The 22,815-nt window shown below is 30.4% G+C and overlaps 2 protein-coding genes across 3 annotated transcripts in view; both read left to right on the forward strand.

Moving 5' to 3' along the window:
• Window positions 1-127: 127 nt before the first annotated feature.
• Window positions 128-19,479, forward strand: LOC111706409 (phenylalanine--tRNA ligase alpha subunit). 2 transcript variants are annotated; one of them, XM_023479284.1, is made up of 19 exons: window positions 128-760; window positions 1,245-1,331; window positions 1,657-1,749; window positions 2,408-2,471; window positions 3,634-3,695; window positions 4,135-4,284; window positions 4,672-4,802; window positions 5,143-5,183; window positions 5,611-5,716; window positions 6,725-6,809; window positions 7,112-7,150; window positions 8,247-8,284; window positions 12,133-12,254; window positions 13,115-13,156; window positions 14,429-14,474; window positions 14,705-14,766; window positions 15,818-15,860; window positions 18,363-18,470; window positions 19,359-19,479. In XM_023479284.1, exons 1-19 carry the CDS (start codon window positions 668-670, stop codon window positions 19,420-19,422), a joined length of 1,476 nt encoding a protein of 491 aa, XP_023335052.1. In that variant the 5' UTR covers window positions 128-667; the 3' UTR covers window positions 19,423-19,479. The 2 variants fall into 2 exon arrangements, with proteins under 2 accessions (XP_023335052.1, XP_023335053.1); XM_023479285.1 differs by lacking the exons at window positions 18,363-18,470; window positions 19,359-19,479 and adding an exon at window positions 18,042-18,247.
• Window positions 19,464-22,815, forward strand: part of LOC111706411 (uncharacterized) — a 28,780-nt gene continuing 25,428 nt past the window's right edge. The window contains exon 1 of the mRNA XM_023479287.1: window positions 19,464-19,501. Within this exon, the coding sequence (XP_023335055.1) occupies window positions 19,497-19,501 (5 nt within the window). The 5' untranslated portion in view covers window positions 19,464-19,496. The remainder of the gene's footprint in view (window positions 19,502-22,815) is intronic.

Consider the following 22,815-nt stretch of genomic DNA (forward strand, 5'->3'; position numbering starts at 1 on the left):
TTTTATTAATATTATTAAAATGGGAGCAAATTAGAAACATTAAATTTGATTTGGATTTGATCTACAATCTTCTACTTTTTAGATTCCTCTTTAAACAAAGAAAAGTGGGGGTTCTTGTTAAGGGATTTTTGACATGACTTTACGTGAACCAACATTTAAAGAGTTGCATGTCCAATGAAAAACGGTGCACACTAACACCATTTTTTTATATATCAATTTTCAACATAGAAAAAACGAATAACTCCATCTTTTTGCTTAGTCAACTTTATTAAGAGTACCGTTGTAAATCGGACACGTAAATGGAGGCTAATAGTCTTCAAAGATGGATCATTGTTTTGCGCAATTTCAAGTGACACTCCATGCAAAGATGGCAATTCCCGATTCACAATGGTACTCTTAAAAATCCTTAACTGATGTAGTTTAAATTAGACATTAATGTGTATAAATTTGAGAACTGATTATTTTTAATCGGGGTTTCTCTACAAAAGTAACTTGCGCCTTTCTACTACAAGAAAACAAAGAAGTTGCCAGAATGCAACACTTAAAACATAGAGTGAAAATAAATTGATCAGATTTTAAGGGTACCTTTGTAATTCGCTGACAGTCCCTTTAATATGTACGATTTGTCTACGCATTTTTTTATTGTTCGTTTTGATTTCAGACTAGAATGTCGGCCGAGGAAGTTTTACAAAAATTATCCCAAGAATCCCCTTTAACATCTACCCAGCTGGCTCAACGGTTGAACTGTGATCATCAGAAGGTAGTTTAAGTCAGGGTGTGCCATTTAAAAATGGAAATTAAGTGAAGATTTCATATAGAAACATGCTAATGATAGCTTGAAAAGTATAGGCAATGAAGTTGAAAACAGACATGACGGTGTAATGAAAGCTCGAAATTTTGTTAATGATTAAAAAGTAAGCTTGAAACTATTAAACATTGAGCCTTATAGCCCAATGAAAGATTTTTATCAAACTTAAAAATAATGGAAAGTTTGGATTTTCTTCTGGAAAATATATATTTTTTAAAGAAATGAGCCCTAATTATAATAAAACTAACTTCTTAGTGCTTTTAGCCTTAACATTAAACTGAGTTTGTGGCATAAAGGTGACTAAACTAATGTCGGCAACCTTTACATTTTGGGTTGGCGTAAACAACAATGTTGTCTTTTGCCAAATAATATCAATTTCTAAAATATGGCGGATTTTAATTCTGATTAATTGTTAACATTAGTTATCTTTATTTAGATAGTTGGTTCGATTAAAAGCCTGGAGTGTCTTGGTGATGTTATCAGCTCTAAACTTGAAACTATCAAGAAATGGCAGCTTACACAGGTCTGGCATATTTATAATAACAATAAAAAAATAAATGTTGAGTGAAAACTGAAGAAAAATTATGGGTATGTTAGTTTAGCTAATTTCGCTTTAGATCATATACTGTTATTTTTTGAATTATTAGCTTTATGAATCCCATTTTTTTAGCCATTTCTGTGTTGAGGCGTTTCCAAACACCGACCAAATAACTAAGGCTTAAGTTAAGGGTTCGAAGTTTAAATGTTATAATTGTTGTTTTTGTTTGTTGATTTTTATATTATATTTTTTTTGCGTATTTGCAGATTTTTCCAACTTTCTTTGTGATTTAATTTTCTTAATTTCCCAGGAAGGAGAAATGGTTGCCAAAGATGGCAGTCACGAGGCAATCGTCTTCTATTTAGTTCCAACAGCTGGTATCCCTCAAGCTGAACTTATGAAGGTTAAGACGGACATATTAAAACATAATTATTTTAGTCCTTATAAAAGTTGTAATAAAAAGAAAACTAAATTTTGTTTTAATGTTTTGTAAATGATTAAATCAAAGCTTACTCGGTGCTCTTAATCATGAAGAATTGTAAATTATTCGCAATTGCATTCTATAAACCCACATCTGAAATACTCACAACCCCTCTCCTGTAGAGCTTGACCCATCCAAGATATTGAAAAACTTAAACCTTTGCCATTTTCGACAGACTTACAGAGAATAATTGTGAGTTTACCAATTTATGTTAAATAGATATAGATAGATTGATAGATATTTATCATTAAAGTACATAATTTTACATAGATAGATTCTTTAAACTATTAAAGTACATAATTTTACATAGATATATTCTTTAAACTAACACTTCAATGACGCGATTTGCCAAGCCAACATTGGCCGTCTTTAATGGGAAACCCGGTTATTGTATGATATAATTTTTAAATCATACAATTGGAGGTGTTTCGTACGCTGGTAGGGGAAAGTATTAGGAAGAGAGAGAAGGGGGGTGGGGGTTATGTAGCTCAATCAGAATCAAAATGATGATAATAATGATAATAATAATTATAATTATGATAATAATAATAATAATGATAATAATATTAATATTTTGAAGGCTGCTGGCAGTGTTGGTAAAGTGGGGTTCAGCAAGGCGATGTCTGCTGGCTGGATTACATTAGGTTAGATACAGTTTTCAAATTAACAGCATGAATATAACCTTAGAATTCCTTATCATTGTTGTTATTATTATTTGTACCTGGGGTTGATAATTGATTGGTGCATTTATCATTCCTTGATTAAAGCATTGATTGATTTATTATTTGATTAACTGATTGTTTGATTAATGTCTTCTACTCATGCATAGACTAAGACACTACACTAATTAATTGATTTGTTTAGACTCATGCACTGATTGATTCATTGATTGATTTTTTGATTGATATATATTGGGCCATTGGTTGAACAATTGGTTAGGGATAGTGATTGATTCTTTTTATACTGATGCATTGATTGATAGATTTTTAATTAGTCTGTTCGGTATTATTTTATTGGTTCAGAGATTCATAGATTGATAAAATATAGATTTATTGTCTAATTTTTTGTTTTTACTTTTGTTTCTTTATTAGTTAACTAGCTGAAGTGACCGGCATTGCCCGTGGATTTTAACAAACGCTAGAAAAAAAATTTATTTTGAATTAGAAAAAATTCGAATTTTTTATTGATTTGTTGACTAAATTGACTGAATGATTCATTGATTGATTTTTTGATAGATTTTTTAATTTGATTAAGGTCTTCTACTCATGCATAGACTAAGACACTACATTAATTAATTGATTTGTTTAGACTCATGCACTGATTGATTCATTGATTGATTTTTTGATTGATATATATTGGGCCATTGTTTGAACCATTGGTTGGTATAGTGATTGATCCTTTTTATACTGATGCATTGATTGATAGATTTTTAAATTAGTCTGTTCCTTATTATTTTATTGGTTTAGAGATTTATAGATTGATAAAATATAGATTTATTGTTTAATATTTTGTTTTTAGTATTGTTTCTTTATTAGTTAACTAGCTGAAGTGCCTGGCGTTGCCCGTGGAATTTAACAAACGCTAGAAGAAAAATTAATTTTATATTAGAAAAATTCGAATTTTGAAGAAAAAAACCTATTTTTTTTTCTTTGTTACCACCAGTGTGCCTAAGAAAGCCCTCAAAAAATGTGTTGCTTTTTTATAAGAAAGAATATATTCATTGATCTAACGATAAACATATATGTTGATTGGTTGATTGATTTAATGATTTATAAATTGTATACTGTATAATTGTACTAATACTAGATAAGACCGCAGTGCCTCCTCTTGTGCGTAGAAAAGTTGAATCTGTACAGGACACCACTCAGGTGAATAGATACAACTATCTGAGGTCCAAACTTTTGGTGGAAAAGCTCTATTCTAAGAAATAAGAAATAATAACTCTATATTCATACTTTTTATTATATATTTTTATTTGAAGCGATTAAGTGCTAATCCGGTAAATATTTATTTTTTTATTTAATCCGGAGTCAAACATAACGAAGTTCAACGATGTGTAATGTGTACACTGTACACTGCATATACTCATTAATTCTGGGATGTAATTCAAAATCATTAAATCCGCTTTCTAAATCCGCTGTCCCTGTGTTAAGAAATAATGAATAGTAAGTAAGTAGTTGAGCGGGCAAGTTAAGTTTAACCACTTATCAAGTTGATCTCGTCTACACTTAAGAATTGGTTCAACTAGGCAGAACTAGTTGAACCAATTCTCTCTCGCTTAGAAAATCCAGTCAAATTTGTATTCAGGTAAACCTTGCCGCAATCTGTTCTCAGGGTGGAGACGTTGTAGCAGAGAAGGAGAAGGTTGAATTGAAGAAGAGAAAGCTTGTTCAAGAGATCACGGAGAAGATCTATATCCTGGAGAAGGGATCTAACTTCACAACTAGTATTACCAAGGTAATATATGATTAATATTATTATGCTTCTACTGAACCCCTTCAAGTGAGATGAGACATGAACCCCAGAGGTCGGAGGATTTGATGACAACTTCACTACCAGTTTTACCATCTACCAAGCTGACAATACATATATCGTTGAATATTTTATTCCATCTCAATGGTAACGCATAATAATAGGCTTAAGTAATCGCTTTGCTATTTTTGATCATTTAGAGCATTTCCAGGTGTCTTAGTCAAAATGGGTAGAAATTGTGATTTTAAAGTATTGAAGTATGATAGATAGCAACGTCAACTTCACTAAATAAAGGCTTGTCTAATAATGATAATAATAATACAGAGCTTTCGTGTTGATAATGTATGATTATATGATAATTTATTTACCTAGGCTGAAACTGATCTAACTCCTGAAATGATCAGCTCTGGCGACTGGAAGAACATCTCCTTTAAACCTTACAACTTTGATGCTCTTGGGGTCTCTCCTGACGGAGGAACTCTGCATCCCCTTCTTAAAGTCAGGTTAACAAGATTTTCGCATTTGTTTTTACTAATCTGTCTTTTTCGTTAAAGAGCCGTTATTTTAAGTTACTCCATTTTTTACAGTGGTATGTTCTATTCACAATGAAAATCTTTTTCCAATCATGAATACCAACAACTTTTTAAGCCAGAAAGACGACGATATCTTCTGCATAACTGCTGAGATAAAGGTTTAAAGGGTAAACATAGTTACCGTTATAAATTGTGCATGTCCTGTTTCAAAGGGAAAATCATCTGAAATTAAAACGACAGTTCTTTATTCGTTTTACATTTCTTTTTCGCTACTCCTTTTTGAATGACCCACATACGTACTTTTTTTTAGGTCTGAATATAGACAGATCTTCTTAGAGATGGGGTTCACAGGAAACATATTCTAACTGTACTGCACTGTACTGCGTTTTTTGCATATTTTATATTAATATTTTTATTTATTGTTGCGGTATTTTATTCTTTATTGTTTAAATTTTTTTGAAATGTCAACACTAAACATTAGAGAAAAGTTTCATCTTATACAAAGTTCATTGTCAGACTTTGCATACTTTTATTGCATTCAGTATTCAATTTCATCTGGGGGTTTTGCATCTTTGGTAAACATTTAAAACAAATGCAAAATTCCTTTTGTTGTCAGAGTGGTAAATTTTCCCGGTGTTTTTTTTCCACAAAATTTGACAAAAGGGTATACTTGGACAAATGGTCCGTATCTATTTTTTGATGCGCTGTTTACAAATCTATATCAAATGGAACTTGCTAAACTGTAAAAAAATGGATAAGAATAATGTTGATCATGTAGAGATGCCGACCAACAACTTTGTTGAGAGTAGTTTCTGGAATTTTGATTCTTTATTCCAGCCACAGCAGCATCCAGCTAGAGATGCTCATGATACTTTCTTTATCAGGTTAATCAGTTAATCAGTTAATCCATATCCGTGTAATAAATCAATCAATCGACCCAGCAGCATCAAGTCATAGATGCTCATGATTCTTTCTTCATCAGGTCAATCAATCTATCTTTCTATCTTTCTATTTATCAATCAAAAAAGTAGCATCCAGCTAGAGATGCTTTTGATACTTTCTTCATCAGGTCAATCAATTAAATAATTAATCCATATTTATTCAATCGCTTAATACATATCCATTTAATCAATCAATCAATCGACCCCAGCAGCATCAAGCCAGAGATGCTCATGATACTCTCTTCATCAGGTCAATCAATTATTCATTCTATCTGTTTATTTAATCAATTAATTAAGCAGCATCCAGCCAGAGATGCTCATGATAGTCTCTTCATCAGGTCAATCAATTATTCATTCTATCTGTCTAATCAATCAATCAATTAAGCAGCATCCAGCCAGAGATGCTCATGATACTTTCTTCATTAAGTCAATCAATCAAACAATTACGTAATCTATCTATCTCATTAATTAATCAAGCAGAATCCATTTAGAGTTTTCAATGATACTATCTTCATCATGTTAGATGATCAATCAAGCAATCAATCAATCAAACAAATCAATTAATCAAAAATCATAGGGTTATCTATATACTAGTCGAACAATTTATAAATTAATGTATTAATCAATCAATCAATTATCAGTTTGTCAGTTGATCCTTTAAGTATATGTTATCCGCTACCTAGGGTTTATTTTTTATCAAACAAGTATTTTCCTTTTCTCCTTCCTTTAAAGGCCTTTTATTTTAGGAATCTTAGTCCTCTCCTTAGTCTTTATATTTCCTTCTTGTTTAGTTTAATCGAACAAATTTATCTATTGCTGAATGTTAATAAAGAATCAAATATTTAACTTTTTGAAAAATTGGAGAAAAAAGTAAGATAAATATTTGAATTTTTAAATTTTTATGAAAAACTAACTTTATTAAAAAAAAGATAAACAGTATTTTTTTTCCAGTGATCCAAGTACCACTACATTGACCAACCAGGAGTACGTGGAAAAGGTTTCCGAGATACATTCCAGGGGAGGATTCGGGTCCCAGGTAATCTTTAATTCTTATTCTCTGTGTTGTCCACGGAATTTGAGCAACGTCGGTGTTCTGCCTACTACCGGTTCAAATTTGAACCACCGAAAATCAAAGTTAAAGATTCAGGAAAGATTTGAATCGGAGTTCTTGTAGCTAGTAACTTTTGAATGGACGAATCCGAGTTTATCTCTATTGAACCGATTTGAGGTACATCAGATAAAAATAACGACTCTCCGACCATTAATTCTGCGTAAGATCTAATCTGACAGATTTGAAGAAAATTAGATGATGCTTAAATCTTTTGTTTTTAATTTCAGGGGTACGGATATGATTGGAAAACCGAGGAGGCTGCCAAGGTCAGTGATTCATAATAAACAAATTATTTTACAAAGTGGTGGAGTCTTTATCACAAACTCAAATCTCATTATTTTTGCAACCTGATGTTGTAAACCTTCGATATTTTTGTTTAACTTTGATTATTTAATCCAACAGTTTGAAATTAATAAGATCATTGGAGTGCAATAATATAGGAATTATAAAATTAGAGTTTGTGACAAGACTCAACACTATTATAAAATTAGAGTTTGTGATAAGACTCAACTCTATTATAAAATTAGAGTTTGTGACAAGACTCAACACTATTATAAAATTAGAGTTCGTGACAAGACTCAACACTATTATAAAATTAGAGTTTGTGACAAGACTCAACAATATTATAAAATTAGAGTTTGTGACAAGACTCAACACTATTATAAAAATCAAAATATATAAAATATGAATGTAGTGAACTACAGATAAAATAAAAAAATTGTAAATATAGGAATAAGAAATGTAAATGGGTGATAAATATTTATCAATGAAGAATGATAAAAGAATAATATGGTTAAAACAATAAACTTGCCGAGGTTATTTAACAAACTTTGGTTGTTTGGATCTACAGGACAATCTAATATGAAATCTTGGTTGCACAATGGTGGGAATACCTAAGCCCCAAGATTCCAAAAGAAATTCTGTGCCAAGCATTTTTCTTGATGTATAAAATAAAAACAAGATGATATTATTCGAGGATTACATTTCATTATTCCAGGGGGTCACTCGTTTTTCTAAGGATAATTAGAGTAAAAAATGAGAATTTTTGGCATTAATAATAATATGGAAATAAATGTATATAAATATAAATACATGTTTATTAATATATAGATGTTTATTTATATATATATACATACATTTTTATAAATAAATGTTTTATGAACAATAAAGAATATGAATAAATATTTTAATATAAACAAAAGTTTTATGAACATTAAAAAAATATGAATAAATGTTATTAATATAAAAGAATATTTATGTATATGAAAAAATGTTCTAAAATAAATAAATGTTTATATATAAATAAATGTTCATAAATATAGATAAATGTTTATAAATATAAAAAAAATAAAATGTTTGTAGAACTTGTTGCGGACTCATACAACTGCTGTATCAGCCAGGAATATTCCCATCATTAATCTTAATAATATTATTTTTTACTTTTACATTTTTAAAAAGTTTTTTTCTATTTTTTCAGTTTAGGAGATATTTATAAATATAGATAGATGGATATACAGATTTAATTCTAATGTGTGAAGAATGAGGTTTGTCTACACATTTTACTGTGATGTTCAGGACTGTTAAGAACCATAAAACTGCGAAAACGATAACAAATATTGAAAACAAAGTCGGAATTTTCACTAGTATACCTTAAGAAATAATTTTTCAATGTCACTATAAACCAGTTTATTTAGTCAAAAACTTTAGTATATCTGAGCTTTTTTGTGAAAATGTTACTATAGTTTTCACATTCTTTTTTTAATTTTTAAAATTAGTTTTCTTTTTGTCTGTTTATACTTCATATTTCGGTATATATGTATATATATATATATAAATAAATAAATATAAATATAAAACATTTCCCTGAAAGAGAAAAGTTTTCATTTATCTTGATATGTTTCTAATATAATGCCAGGATTTGTTTAATTCTGGGGCTAGATTTATTAACATTAGGAGTAGAGAAATAAGAAATGTTTATTGTTTATACATAAAGAGACTGTAAGTGTAATTTCAAGTGACCCTCCATGCAAAGATGACAACGCCCGATTGTAACGTTACCCTCAAAAGTTTTGTCTGATCAAGGATGAATTTAATATCAATGTTTTTGTTTTTTTAAACTGTTAATTTTCTTTTGCGGTTTTTCTGCGAAAGTAACTTGCGCATTTCTTGCTAATCAGAAGAAATGGTGAAACTCACAGAATTAAACTCTTTTCGGAAACTTCTGTATCTTCCACATTTTTGATCAGATTTAGGTTTTCAAGGGTATCGTTGTAAATCAGGATTGCCATATTTACAAAGAGGGTCATTTTAAATTACGCTTACAGTCCCTTTAAAATAACATAGTTGATCAGTCAGAGAACTAGTTTCTTTGTAAACATGTTTTAGCATGGGGTGGACTAATGATAGAGGAGCAGGAACAACTAAGAAGTGAGCAAAACTAATATTTTCTCTTCGAATTTTTTTATTTATGGAAATTCTTGGAACAATGAACAAAAATTAATACAGAACAGTGAAAATAACATGATTTTTTGCCTTGATGGTAAAGGGGTCATTTTAAAGTAGGGCCGGGCAAAGTTCCGTTAACAAAATGGAGGTTTTTGAAAATTAACGGAAGAGTCTGTTAACGAATGGCAAAAAACGTTAATTTTAAGTCGTTAACGAAACGGATTAGCCGGTTAAAAAAAAATGACGGTTAAAAACGTTAACTAAAAAGCTAAAAACGGTAAATTTCGTTATATTCTGATAAAAATTGCATGATTTTTTTTTTAATTTAAAAATTTAACGCTTTTCGATGCTTTTAAATGTCTTCTTCTGTGTTAATAATCCGAGCTGTGCTGTGCCGTAAACGGATTTTTTTACCATTTCGATTGTTAAAAATTTTCCGTTAACGCTGTTAATAAAATTGAGATAGTTAACTAACAGTAATTCAAAAAAAATGGAAAATGCCGTTTTTAACGGAACGAAAAATCCGTTCTTGCCTTAAAATTTTCGGCTAACTGAAATTTTTATTTTTTAACGGTTGGAACTAACCATTAACGAAACAGTTAGAAAAAGTTGGAACGTGCTCAGCTCTTTTTTAAAGGATAAATATTCCTATATTGCTTTATTTAAATATTTTGTAAGTACTATATTATTGGAAGGAATTCCAATATTGTTTCAGAATTAGGTTCACCAAGAACTTTCTAAACAAACAACACTCATTTTGGGAATAAAAAAGTTGTGGGACCTCCCATGACCCCAGGCACGGATAGGTTTATTACCGGTCAAAGCCTTTTAATGGGAGTGTCTGGCTACCCATGGTAGTTGAGCTGAGAATGCAGTATTGTAGAGAAATTTGTTAGGAGTCATTTGAGAGCAATAAGACGTTTTACGGTGCATATTTGTAAGCAAAAGCGCAAATTTAATCTTTAAAATGTTTTATTTTCACTTTTTAATAACGACGACGAAAAATTTGACAAATTAGTTGTTTAGGAACATATTTCTCGGAAGAAATTTCTCAATAAATCAATGTTTGAATCAATTCATTATTTTTCATCATTATATGATTTTTCTTATTCTTTATGAATTTGTTCACAGATTTCTTCAAATTCTTCAAATGTCGAGTCGTCTTTTCAATAAAAATTCCAGGAAATCTATGGAAAACGTTTGTAAACAATGAGACATTACAGAAACCAGTAACTGAATAAGGTCACGTATTATCGATGATAATAGTTAATTTTTATTTTCTCAACCTGTTCCTAAGCAACTCATTAGTCGTCATTGAATAATTTAAAAAATACCGATTCTCAAAATCATCCCTCCAAAATGAACAATCCATGAGGATTTTAAAGATTGAATTTTGCGTTCTTGCTGGACAAATATGCACTGTGAAAACGTCTCGTAGATCTTAAATAAATCCTAAAAAATGTCAATACTGCATTCTCAGCTCTAGCCAGACACTTCCTTTAAGCTGACAAATAAGACAGGAAAACCTTTGAAATATTTAGTTTTGAGTTGTTTTCTAATAATAATAAAAGTAAAAGTAATGTGTGAAGAAACAATCAAAAGCTTGAAATATTTCTACAGTCTGAGTCTTTATCCTTTAAACCGTAAATGTTTAAAAAAAAAAGAAAAAAAATTAGATAAAAGTTATTATTCTATTCTAAAGTATTTTATGTTTACTTAATATTGCTTTTAGTCTTAATATAACACAGCAGTATATCCCTACTGGGACTGTAATTAACTATAATATTAACTATTCACCTACACAATACAATATAGATTCTTTTTTCTCAAAAGATAAATAGAAAATTTATTATTTTAAGTGGTAAGAAATTGACTCAATTTAATGCTTCTTTTAAGGAAACTTGATGAAAACAGTCTTTTGATACCTTACAAAGGATTGATTCTCTTCATCTGCAATTTTTAGGATGTAAAGGATTCAGTTTATTTCAGTTCAGTTAAAAATTAAAAAATAAAAGTTGTGCCAATTTATTTAAGACTTGAAAATGGGTTATTCTTTATAACATTTTATTTTTCCAAATCCTAGGAGTAGGATATCAAGTCGTTGTTGTTCAGACTAAGTTTAAAAGGGTACAGTTGTGAATTGAACATGCCACTCTACAAATGACATTTAAACAAACAGTACCTTTAAGAGGAAAATTGATTTTGGTAGAAAAATTTTAAGCGTTTATCTCTGACAAATTGGTTAAAAGGCTGGTTAATTTGTACTGACATTAATTTGAATTTTAAATTTTAAAAAGTAAAATCAGGGATCAAAGTTAAATAGAAAATTAAGTTTACCACTTTCATTTGGAATAGATCAAAATTCTGAAATTTTTCGAATGTTTATAAAATGTTAATTCAATATTGTCCAATAGTACAATCTCTATATTCTCTATTCTCATCTATTCATTGTTTCATAATTCTGCTGACCCCTACTTCTCCTTGAATTCTGCTGATCCCTTCTTCTCCTTGAATTCTGCCCACCCATACTTCGCCCTGAATTCTGCTCACCCCTACTTCTCCCTGAATTCTGCTCACCCCTACTTTTCCTTGAATTCTGCTCACCCCTACTTCTTCTTGAATTTTGCTGAGCCCTACTTCCCCTTGAATTCTGATGACCCCTAGTTCTTGAATTCTTATGACCCCTACTTGCCCTTGAATTCTGATTAGGTGTTAGTTGCAATGGAATTTATTTAACATATTTCACTAATTTAGTATCTTTGTTTAAAACATAAGTATTAATGATGGTAATACTGGTATACAGAATGCTGCACAAGTTGGCCCAGCAGGATGTTTTTACTCCTCAGAAGTATTTCTCGATAGATCGAGTCTTCAGAAATGAAACCCTGGATGCAACTCATTTGGCAGAGTTTCATCAGATTGAGGGTAGGTTGTTTATCTTATGGTTTTCTGACAGTTGAAATCCCCATTAAGCTTGGATCTAACTTGACTTGACTTGACTTGACTTGACTTGACTTGACTTGACTTGACTTGACTTGACTTGACTTGACTTGACTTGACTTGACAGAACTTCTGGTCAAGTAACACGGAAGTATGAATAATATTATGAATTAAATCTATTAAAAATAGAAATAACAAATATAAAATTAGAATTGGAGTAAACCTAAGTTACAATTAGCTTTCTCTGGGATATCATAGTTTTCAGATTGGTTGCATATTTGCTGAATTTGATCTATTTAAACCCTCTACTTTTATACAAAATTGTATATTTATTAATTTTCGTATAAATTTGACACAGTTGTATATCAATTTCTCTAGATAGGAACATCAGATATGACTTTCATGGGTCGCGATCGAGAGCTAAAGTGATTAGCTTTCAGCCTATACCCCTTTCATTTTTCCTTTGCAGTCCCTTTAAATTTCAATTGCTCTCATTTCTTTCTCTTAATTTGAATAATATACAAAAAGGGTATTAAGTAAGGGGATGTTTACATTCTACTTTAAATAAATGAAATAAATTCAGGATACAAGAAGCAGAAGGAATTGAGAACTTTAAACGTCGCTTTCAACAAGTGTTACATGTTTTAGTCAAAATATGTTTCCAAAGAAAGTATGTAATATTAAACGGTGTTTGATAGAAAGCTTTGATTTTTATTTAATTTTTATGTAGGAATTGGCGTAGTTATGTTTTTATTTCTAAATATTAGGATATTGAGTTTATTTCTAAGAGGTAAACATTTCCGTTCAAAGATTAAAATCATTCAAATAGAAAAACTGATATTTAGGTGTGATTGTGGACTACGGGCTGACTCTTGGAGATCTTATAGGAAATCTTTCATTAAAAATATTTTGAAAACATTTTTTATTGCTTTCACTTTACTAACTATCAAAGCATAAAACTTTTACTAAAATATCCAATATACTGACTATGATAGTATAAAATGCTACTATATCTACTATACTGACTATGATAGTATGAAATGCTACTGTATATCCAATATACTGACTATGATAGTATAAAATGCTACTATATCTACTATACTGACTATGATGGTATGAAATGCTACTATATCTACTATACTGACTATGATGGAATGAAATGCTACTATATCTACTATACTGACTATAATTTTATGAAATGCTACTTTATCTACTATACTGACTATGATAGTATAAAATGCTACGATATCTACTATACTGACCATAATTGTATGAAATGCTACTATATCTTCTATACTGACTAGGATAGTACAAATTACTAATATATCTACTATACTGACAATAATTTTATGAAATGCTACTATATCTACAATATTGACTATGATAGTATAAAATGCTACTATATATACTATACTGACTATGATGGTATGAAATGCTACTATATCTACTATACTGACTATGATGGTATGAAATGCTACTATATCTAATATACTGACTATGATGGTATAAAATGCTACTGTATCTACTATACTGACTATGATAGTATAAAATGCTACGATATCTACTATACTGACCATAATTGTATGAAATGCTACTATATCTACTATACTGACTATGGTAGTATAAAATGCTACTATATCTACTATACTGACTATGATAGTATAAAATGCTACTGTATATCCAATATACTGACTATGATAGTATAAAATGTTACTTTATCTACTATACTGGCTATGATAGTATAAAATGCTACTATATCTACTATACTGACTATGATAGTATAAAATGTTACTATAATTACTATACTGACTATATGATAGTATAAAATGTTACTATATCTACTATACTGACTATGATAGTATAAAATGTTACTACTAAATCTCTGAGTTTGGCATTTGCTAAACTGATCTATTATGTTGGCACTGTGAGGTGGAAAGGTAGAGATAAGTAAATTTCAGTCCAGGGGGGGGGATAGAATAAAGGTTGTATAATAACCTGGGGGGGAAGGGATAGAATAAAGGTTGTATAATAACCTGGGGGGAGGGGGGATAGAATAAAGGTTGTATAATAACCTGGGGGGGATATCTAAGATATCTTACAATTATATAAAAGCAATTACAATTCTAAAGTATACTTATTAATGAATTGATTGATTCAAGGTGTTCTCTACCAATTCTTCCAAAAGCTTGGAATTCATCAACTAAGGTAAAAGAAGGATTTTGTACAGAGACTTTTCGACTCAAGTTATGATTTGAACAATCTATTGAACGTAAAACGCTGCAGTTTATTTTCAAACTATTTGTAAAATTTATTCTTTTAAAACAACATCAAGTTAACAAAGGTTTGTAAAATGTTCTTTTAGTATTTCCTAGTTTTATACGAGTCACACCGCAGCAAGTTTCTTGTTTTTACTATGTATTACTATTTTCTTTAAGGTTCAAGCCTGCCTACAACCCTTACACTGAACCCTCTATGGAGATATTCTCTTATCATGCAGGTCAATACATTATTACCAAATAAAAGAAATGTAAGATTAGTAATTAAAATTTCAAATGGTTGTCTGGCAATAATGTCGGATGTCCAATGTAGTGTATTAATATTTAAATATTTACAAAGGCCTTAAAAAAATGTCATCCGCAAAATGAAAAAAATTTTGAGTTAATTAATTCATCTAAATTTTGGAGTGTGGTCGACAGGACATCCAAACATTCTGATTTGATTTGATTTGATTTGATTTGGTTTGGTTTGGTTTGGTTTGGTTTGATTTGATTTGATTTGATTTGGTTTTATTTGGTTTTATTTTATTTGGTTTGGTTTGGTTTGATTTGGTTTGATTTGATTTGATTTGATTTGATTTGATTTGATTTGATTTGGTTTGGTTTGGTTTGATTTGATTTGATTTGATTTGATTTGATTTGGTTTGGTTTGGTTTGGTTTGATTTGATTTGATTTGATTTGATTTGGTTTGGTTTGGTTTAATTTGGTTTGATTTGATTGTGATTGTGATTGTGATTGTGATTGTGATTTTGATTGTGATTGTGATTGTGATTGTGATTGTGATTTGATTTGTACGGTACCCTGTACCCTGTACAATGCACCTAAGCGCTAATGTACACACAATTCAATGTTGAATCCTGGTGTACTCTAAAGTACACATCAAGTCAACGTTCTGATTATAAAACCTAGCGAAATCTTCTATAAATAAAGTATTCTTGATTATGATGAAATACTACTGTAGAACATAACAATATTTTTTTTCCAAACCGAAAAGCCAATTTCTATTGTTGTAGAAATCTAATTATTTTTTATATTTCAGTAAAAAGCCTACCACAATGCTGTGGTATATAAAAATATTGCAAAAAGTATGTATTTGCGAAAAGCTGTTCCACAATGGTGTGGACGTTTTAAATGAGTAATGAAAAAAATGTGTTTAAATCTCGTATTTATTTTAAAAAAAGATTATCTTGAATGAAAGGCCTCTACTTATAATTTAAGATAATTCTCAATCAGAAAGTAATTAAATATAATCTTAACAAATATATGTTTAGGTTTAGGGAAATGGGTTGAGATTGGGAACTCGGGAATATTCAGGTTTTTTAAAATAATTTTAATATTTTATATTCCTGGAGGTGGATAGTTTTTTAGAATCATACTTAAAGTTTAAAGAATTTTCTTTCAAACAATATTTGTAAATTCCACAAAAACTTAAAAATCCCCTTATTCAAATTCAACTTTAACCATGAATATATTTTTAAGTTAAGTAAATTCTCATTCATAAAAAAATAATACTTAACCCTTAACAGTGGGTATCGAACGCAAATTGACAAGAATAACAACTTGGAACAAATGCATTTAGAAATCACTAATTCTTATATTTTTTTCCAATGGAATAAGTTGGTTGTTCGTTATCTGAAGGTCAGATTAAGTAGAAGCCATAAAATATTCAAAAAGTACATAGTTATCAATACTTGTTTACTGTACCATACAGTGCCCGTACAGTTGTAAGTGTGTACCATACTTGGTGCCAGGTAATAGTGGTTAAAGGGGGAGGGTTGTACAATTACCGTGACTGCCTAGGAAGACCAGCTTTCCAACTCCAGTTTCGACAATTGTTTACATTCGTTGTTATTGTTTTGATAAGACTAGCTCATAGCAGTCCGAAATGTCACACAGAAATGTGTACACATACCTTACCCCCTCTACCTTTAGTGTACATACCTTAGCTTGGCATTTACTTTCTTTGTTACTGTTTTCTGAATGTTGGTCTGTTATTCTAAATGTTCATGATAGAAACAATCTCAAGAACTGATGAGGATCAACCTAGACCAAAATATATGTTCAAATTAATCTACTTTTTTACTCTGCAGAGGTTTGGTCCATCACCATCACCGAATGTGAAGTGTTCACTCTTGTGAGGTGTAGCGTTTTATGAGTTTATAGTGTTTTCATCATAACTTCAGATCTATGTTATACAGATTCAGACAAATATCAAAATTATCAAATTTTGAAACCGGGTCGACTTTGAGATGTCCTAGGTAAAGTTACATCATCAAGTCATTTCAACTTTTAAGTACAGTCAAGATAAGTATCGATTTAAAGCAAGCTGTTAAACAGCATGCATACCATAAACATAGAAGTCAAGAGAAGCATTCATTTTGAACAGCTTCTCTTTAACGACTTAGAAACTTGTAGTTCGAAAAAAAGCTGTTAACAATCAAAAGTTAAATAAAAAGTCGTCCTCATTGTATTGTTATAATCGCCTACCACTGTAGCCCATGTTCACTTTAGAACCATGGCGCGCTTTTTCTAGCTTCAGTATAAAAGGGGTAATTGGCAAAATTCTGATTCCGCATATATAAACATATTTGACAATTTTTCATAAATTTCTCTTTAATGCAGGATTCAATGAACATTCAAAATATATAGATAAACTGTCTTGAAGAGGCAATCTTGAGAAGTTTGAATACAGCATCTTGATAATTTCATTAAATAAGATCAGAGAGAAGAGAGAGGGGAGGGGGGACTTATTGACTTAACATTAAACAAATTGGAAAATTAGCTTAATTTGATATAAACTACGTGCTTTTTCTAAAAGAACTTGAAATAATATAAAATTTTGACAAATTTTCTTGGTATTCACCAAATAATGCATAGTCACCATTTTCCACCCCTAGCTGATGCTAGCAAATATACTCTTTTGTACTTTTGATATAAGAAATCGTGCAGAAATAAAAGCTTTTGTGTATTTTGAATATAATAATATAAAACTAAAAAAAAAATTTTTTCTAAAATTATTATAAAAATATTTTCAGAAAGGGTAAGAAAAGGGTCCCACAATAACAGTGGGGGGGGGTGTCCACACCCCACTGACTTTACTGCACTGATTGAAGCCATAATTAAGTGTTCTTTTCGTTATGGACTTTTTTAGTTTCTAGGAAATTAATGTAAAAGATAGAAAGAAAGAAAACGCATAAACTAATTATCTGGAATGTCTATTGTCTATGAATAACTAACGAACAAATTGTAATGCAGGTTTTTATCAGTGTTTTCTGTGAGACTAACGCTTATTTTCTCAAATACAGTTCAGTGGTATCCAAAAAAGATGAGTGTGTAATGACGACATGTAATTCTTCAAATATGGATAAATAAATAAACAAATTTTTAATTTAAAACTTCAATTTGCGTTGTTTAAAAAAAAAAGTTTAATCAAAATCTGACTTTCTATGGGACTATCTAAGAATGTGTTATATTTCTATTTTAATGTTATTTTAGACCTGAAATGTTGCTACCTATGGGACTATCTAAGAATGTGTTATATTTCTATGTTAATGTTATTTTAGACCTGAAATGTTGCTACCTATGGGACAATCTAAGAATGTGTTATATTTCTATGTTATTGTTAGTTTAGACCTGAAATGATGCTACCTATGGGACTATCTAAGAATGTGTTATATTTCTATGTTATTGTTATTTTAGACCTGAAATGTTGCTACCTATGGGACTATCTAAGAATGTGTTATATTTCTATGTTATTGTTATTTTAGACCTGACTATCTAAGAATGTGTTATATTTCTATGTTATTGTTATTTTAGACCTGAAATGTTGCTACCTATGGGACTACCGGATAATGTACGAGCTATAGCCTGGGGTCTATCCCTAGAACGACCCACCATGATTAAATATGGAATTGACAACATCAGGTGAAAATAACTCTTCCTAATCTCATTTTTATTGAAGATAAAATTGAAATAAATTTGACTGGAATTGGTGCAGTTCTCTCCCCGGCCTGGATGTAAACTTCACCCCTGGGTGTAAAATACACATTTCCTCGGATTTAAACATTTTTTACAATTTTATTTTCGAGTTCTCTTTTATTCTATTCAGTTACATTGTACAAACATGTAGCATTTACTTCATCTATATATAAACTCAGGAACCCCTGGACCGATTTGCCTCAAATTTTAATTGGGGAACTCGGTAGAACCAGAGGAATGTTCTTAGATTACAAATTCAAGTTGAGTGGGTTGGATTTTATAGCGAAAGTTTAGTTTCCAGACAAAGCTGGTTTCCCATGCTATGTATATATTATTACATACGATTGATGTTCTAGAAAAAGAATTAATACATTGTGAATTCTTTGGGAACAAGACATTTTAGGAACAATTTTAGGGGTAAATCCATCATCTCTGTGAACCAATTTATGTATTAGAAAGGATTCCTACGTAATACGTAGCTATAATGAAAGAATGGGGAAAATGCGGCTCGGAGACAGAAATGATGAGGTTTGCTTTCCACTATTCGTCATGGGGAATTTTGAGACTCCAGTCCGACCCTGTTTGAAATGGAATAGTTGACTATTACTGTTACTTTAAAACAGTAGTAGTGGATATGTATTGTATCTTAAAGGTAAAAACTAAAGACAACCTTTGGAAATTCCAGTTTTGGTAATTATTATGTTTGGCACCCTGTATCATCAGTTTCCAACTTAAAACAATACAATGTTAATGTGTTCAACTAATCTGCAAAATCACAGTTGTTAAAAATTCGACCTTTTTAAAACTTTTTTTATTTTTAAATTTTGTTTTAAGGGATCTGGTTGGACATAAAGTGAACTTAAAGATGGTGAAAGAGAATCCTCTGTGTAGAATCTAGAAGATGTCGAAAGAGAATCTAGAAGAATTCAAAAAAATAAATTTTTTTATTTTTTTCCTTAAACCTTTTATTACATGAGGTAGAGGTAGAGAGATATATTCCTTGTGTTGGAAGCCGGGACAAACCTGTTTATAGAGGGGAGCCGGGACAAACCTGTTTATAGAGGGGGGCCGGGACAAACCTGTTTATAGAGGGGGGCCGGGACAAACCTGTTTATGGATTTCAATTTCTGACAACTTGACAAGCCTTTTTTCGCTTTACGTATTTTAGTGCTGCTAAAAGGAGACATGACTTTTTTACAATTTAATTGTCTCTCCCAATTTTAAAGATATCCTTGAATTTTATCTAAAAATTGATGCTTTCTAATTACGATTGTTTATGAGCGTCGAACCAAAAAATCTTAAACAAAAAACATCCTATAATTTGATCAAGGTTCAACAGAACTGGTTTAAAGCAGGCATGTTTGGCTTTGAATCAAGGAACACTTTAAAATACGGAAATTGTTCTTAAGTTCACAAACACGCATGGTTTTCAAAAAGATAAAATAATTATATTGACCGCCATTTTTAATTTTTATGAAAATTGCACATTATTAACATGCCATGGAATTCTGTGTAAACAATTTTGTGAACTTTTTTAGAAACATGTCTCGCTCTGATATATAAATCAGGCCCGTAACTACAAGTTTTTGTAGGGGTGGGATGGGCAGTTAAGCCTTAAAATAGATCTTACAGGAAGGTGGCCCTTCTAGTTATGGCCCTGGTAGAAATAGAATAAAGAAGACCATTTATTATGCACAAATAAAAATTTCTACGTTTTTGCAATCAAGATTTAATGTTTTCCAACTGAATATTGACAAATAAAAACGGTTTGTTTTGTTGTAATCTAATCTTGGATTAGGCTTGTAGGACTTCGTATTAAATTTCATAAAAACAAAATAATCTTAGAATTTAAATTCAATACAGATATAAAGGGGAAATGCAGGGTTACCAACAAAGGATAAGAAATGTTGATCTGAAGCTCTAATAGCTTAAAATAAGTAATAAAATTCTCTCTTATATGAAAACAACTTCGAATACACTTAATTATCGTTTAGCGTAGTCTACCTAATACACAGTTTTCTGGTTCTCACTGTTCATTGACTTTTTTAAACATCATGGATTCTCGTGTTTTTATTTGATGATTCTAAAACCTTATCAGAGGAGACTGTATTTGGTTTGGTTTGGTTTGGTTTGGTTTGGTTTGATTTGTTTTTTTGCTTTTAGTTTTAAAATATTTAAATTTCAAGCAAAGAGCAAGAATGAACTATACTCAGTAAGAAACAGTAAGCTAATACAATTTTCAATTTAATTCAAACTGTCGTATTGAATTAAATTAAATTAAATTAAATGGAATAAGTTTCACATTTCCTTCTGTTTTTAAGAAGAGAAAATGCGAAATAAAAACTTAAAGGGACTGTAAGCGATATTTCAAGTGACCCTCCAGGCAAAGATAGCAATGTCCGATTCCCAACGGTACCATGAAACCTTGATCAATAATGTGGAAGATATTGTTGTTTATCTAGGTCTAAAAGAGCTCATTTCTGATAATTTCGTTAGGGTTTCCTGTAATATAGAAATGCACAAGATACTGTTGTCGACTTGAAAAAACTAGAAATGAATAAAATCAGTGATTAAACTTATAAACATCTAATTCATACTTGATCAGAAAAACCTTTTAAGGAAACCATCATAAATCTGACAATAATGCCATTTATGGATGGCGGGTCACTTTTAATTACAGTCTTTTTAAAGCAGAAGAATTAGAAAGTAAGTCCTGAAAGATGAACAAACATTTTATGTTTTATGTAAATCCATTTACACAGTCCACAGTAAACTTGAGGTCCTTATCTTAACTCATATTCATTATTCACCTGCACTAAATGTAGTTTTTTCGTAATTTTTCCTTTTTTTAAGGGTATGAATTTCAAATAAATACTGACTCTTTAAGATTCTTTTGACGAAATTTGAATGAGAGATGAAAATATTGCAATACAGGAAGGAATTGGATGCACTTAGTTGTAGTTAGATTTACGTGTGTCGGATATATGTCTTTGAAAAAAGTGAAATAAATCCAGCTAACTCGGATTCATTTTGTTTAATTGGAAATAGATATTCTTTGATTTAGAGGTCAAAACAACACAGCTGATTGTAAATTTTTCTGTTTAAATCCGTGTGGCACATTTCTAATATTTTTTATTAAAAGTGATTTTTATTACTATCATGAAGATTCGATTGCAAAAATCAAAGACTATTTTTAAAAATGTCATTCAAATGCAACTGACACAAACAATAACAAAAAATAGATTTAGAAAAAATTATAACATTATTTAAAAAAATATCAGTAGAGATATCTCACATGATAATGTAAACAGCGATTTAAAATGCAGAAAAAAACTGATTTTTTACCAACATTCTACAATATATATTATGATTAATGAGTAATGACTATATTTCGTACTTTCATTTTTTCTTAAAAAGTATGGCATTGGACTAGGGTTTCCAGCGAACGAAAATTTTTGCGAATAAATGCGAAATTTGAAATTTTGTGAAATTTCGCATTAAAAAAATTCCGCGAAAACCATAACTGCAACAATTAATGCGCAATAAACTTGTGGAATTCTCTGCTTTGAGAGCTCAATATTAGAATTGTTTTATTATATAATAATTAAATATTTCTCTTCTGTATTTTTTTAGCAAAATTTTCGCATTTTTTCCCTCTGAAATTATCGCATTTCCCTCAGAGTTATTTTCCAAAAGATGCATGCAAGTCTCGTTATAATGGAGAAACAACAATAAAAAATTTTCAATTTTCACCTAGAAAAAAGAAGAACCATCATCTTATTTCCTCAGTCGAAGATTTAGGAAGTGCCGTTGTGAATTTGGCCCTCTTTAGCGAATCACTTGAATTATAAAATGGAGTCCCTTAAAAGTCTTATGGTTTGTGGGTAACCCTGTATATAATTATAAAATGAAGTCCCGGTAACCCTGTATGTAATTATAAAATGGAGTCCCCTAAAAGTCTCATGGTTTGTGGGTAACCCTGTATATAATTATAAAATGAAGTCCCCTAAAAGTCTCATGGTTTGTGGGTAACCCTGTATATAATTATAAAATGGAGTCCCTAAAAAGTCTCATGGTTTGTGGGTAACCCTGTATATAATTATAAAATGAAGTCCCCTAAAAGTCTTATGGTTTGTGGGTAACCCAATATATAATTATAAAATGGAGTCCCCTAAAAGTCTTATGGTTTGTGGGTAACCCTGTATATAATTATAAAATGGAGTCCCCTAAAAGTCTCATGGTTTGTGGGTAACCCTGTATATAATTATAAAATGAAGTCCCTTAAAAGTCT

Source organism: Eurytemora carolleeae, unplaced genomic scaffold, assembly GCF_000591075.1.
Source record: "Eurytemora carolleeae unplaced genomic scaffold, Eaff_2.0 scaffold230, whole genome shotgun sequence".
NCBI lineage: Eukaryota > Metazoa > Arthropoda > Copepoda > Calanoida > Temoridae > Eurytemora > Eurytemora carolleeae.

Coding starts and splice junctions, on each gene's coding strand:
- LOC111706409 (XM_023479284.1), top strand. CDS start 668: ATGTCGGCCGAGGAAGTTTTACAAAAATTATCCCAAGAATCCCCTTTA. Junction 7,151..8,246: donor AAACCGAGGAGGCTGCCAAG/GTCAGTGATTCA, acceptor AAATGTTTGTAG/AACTTGTTGCGGACTCATAC. Junction 12,255..13,114: donor AGAGTTTCATCAGATTGAGG/GTAGGTTGTTTA, acceptor ACTGATATTTAG/GTGTGATTGTGGACTACGGG.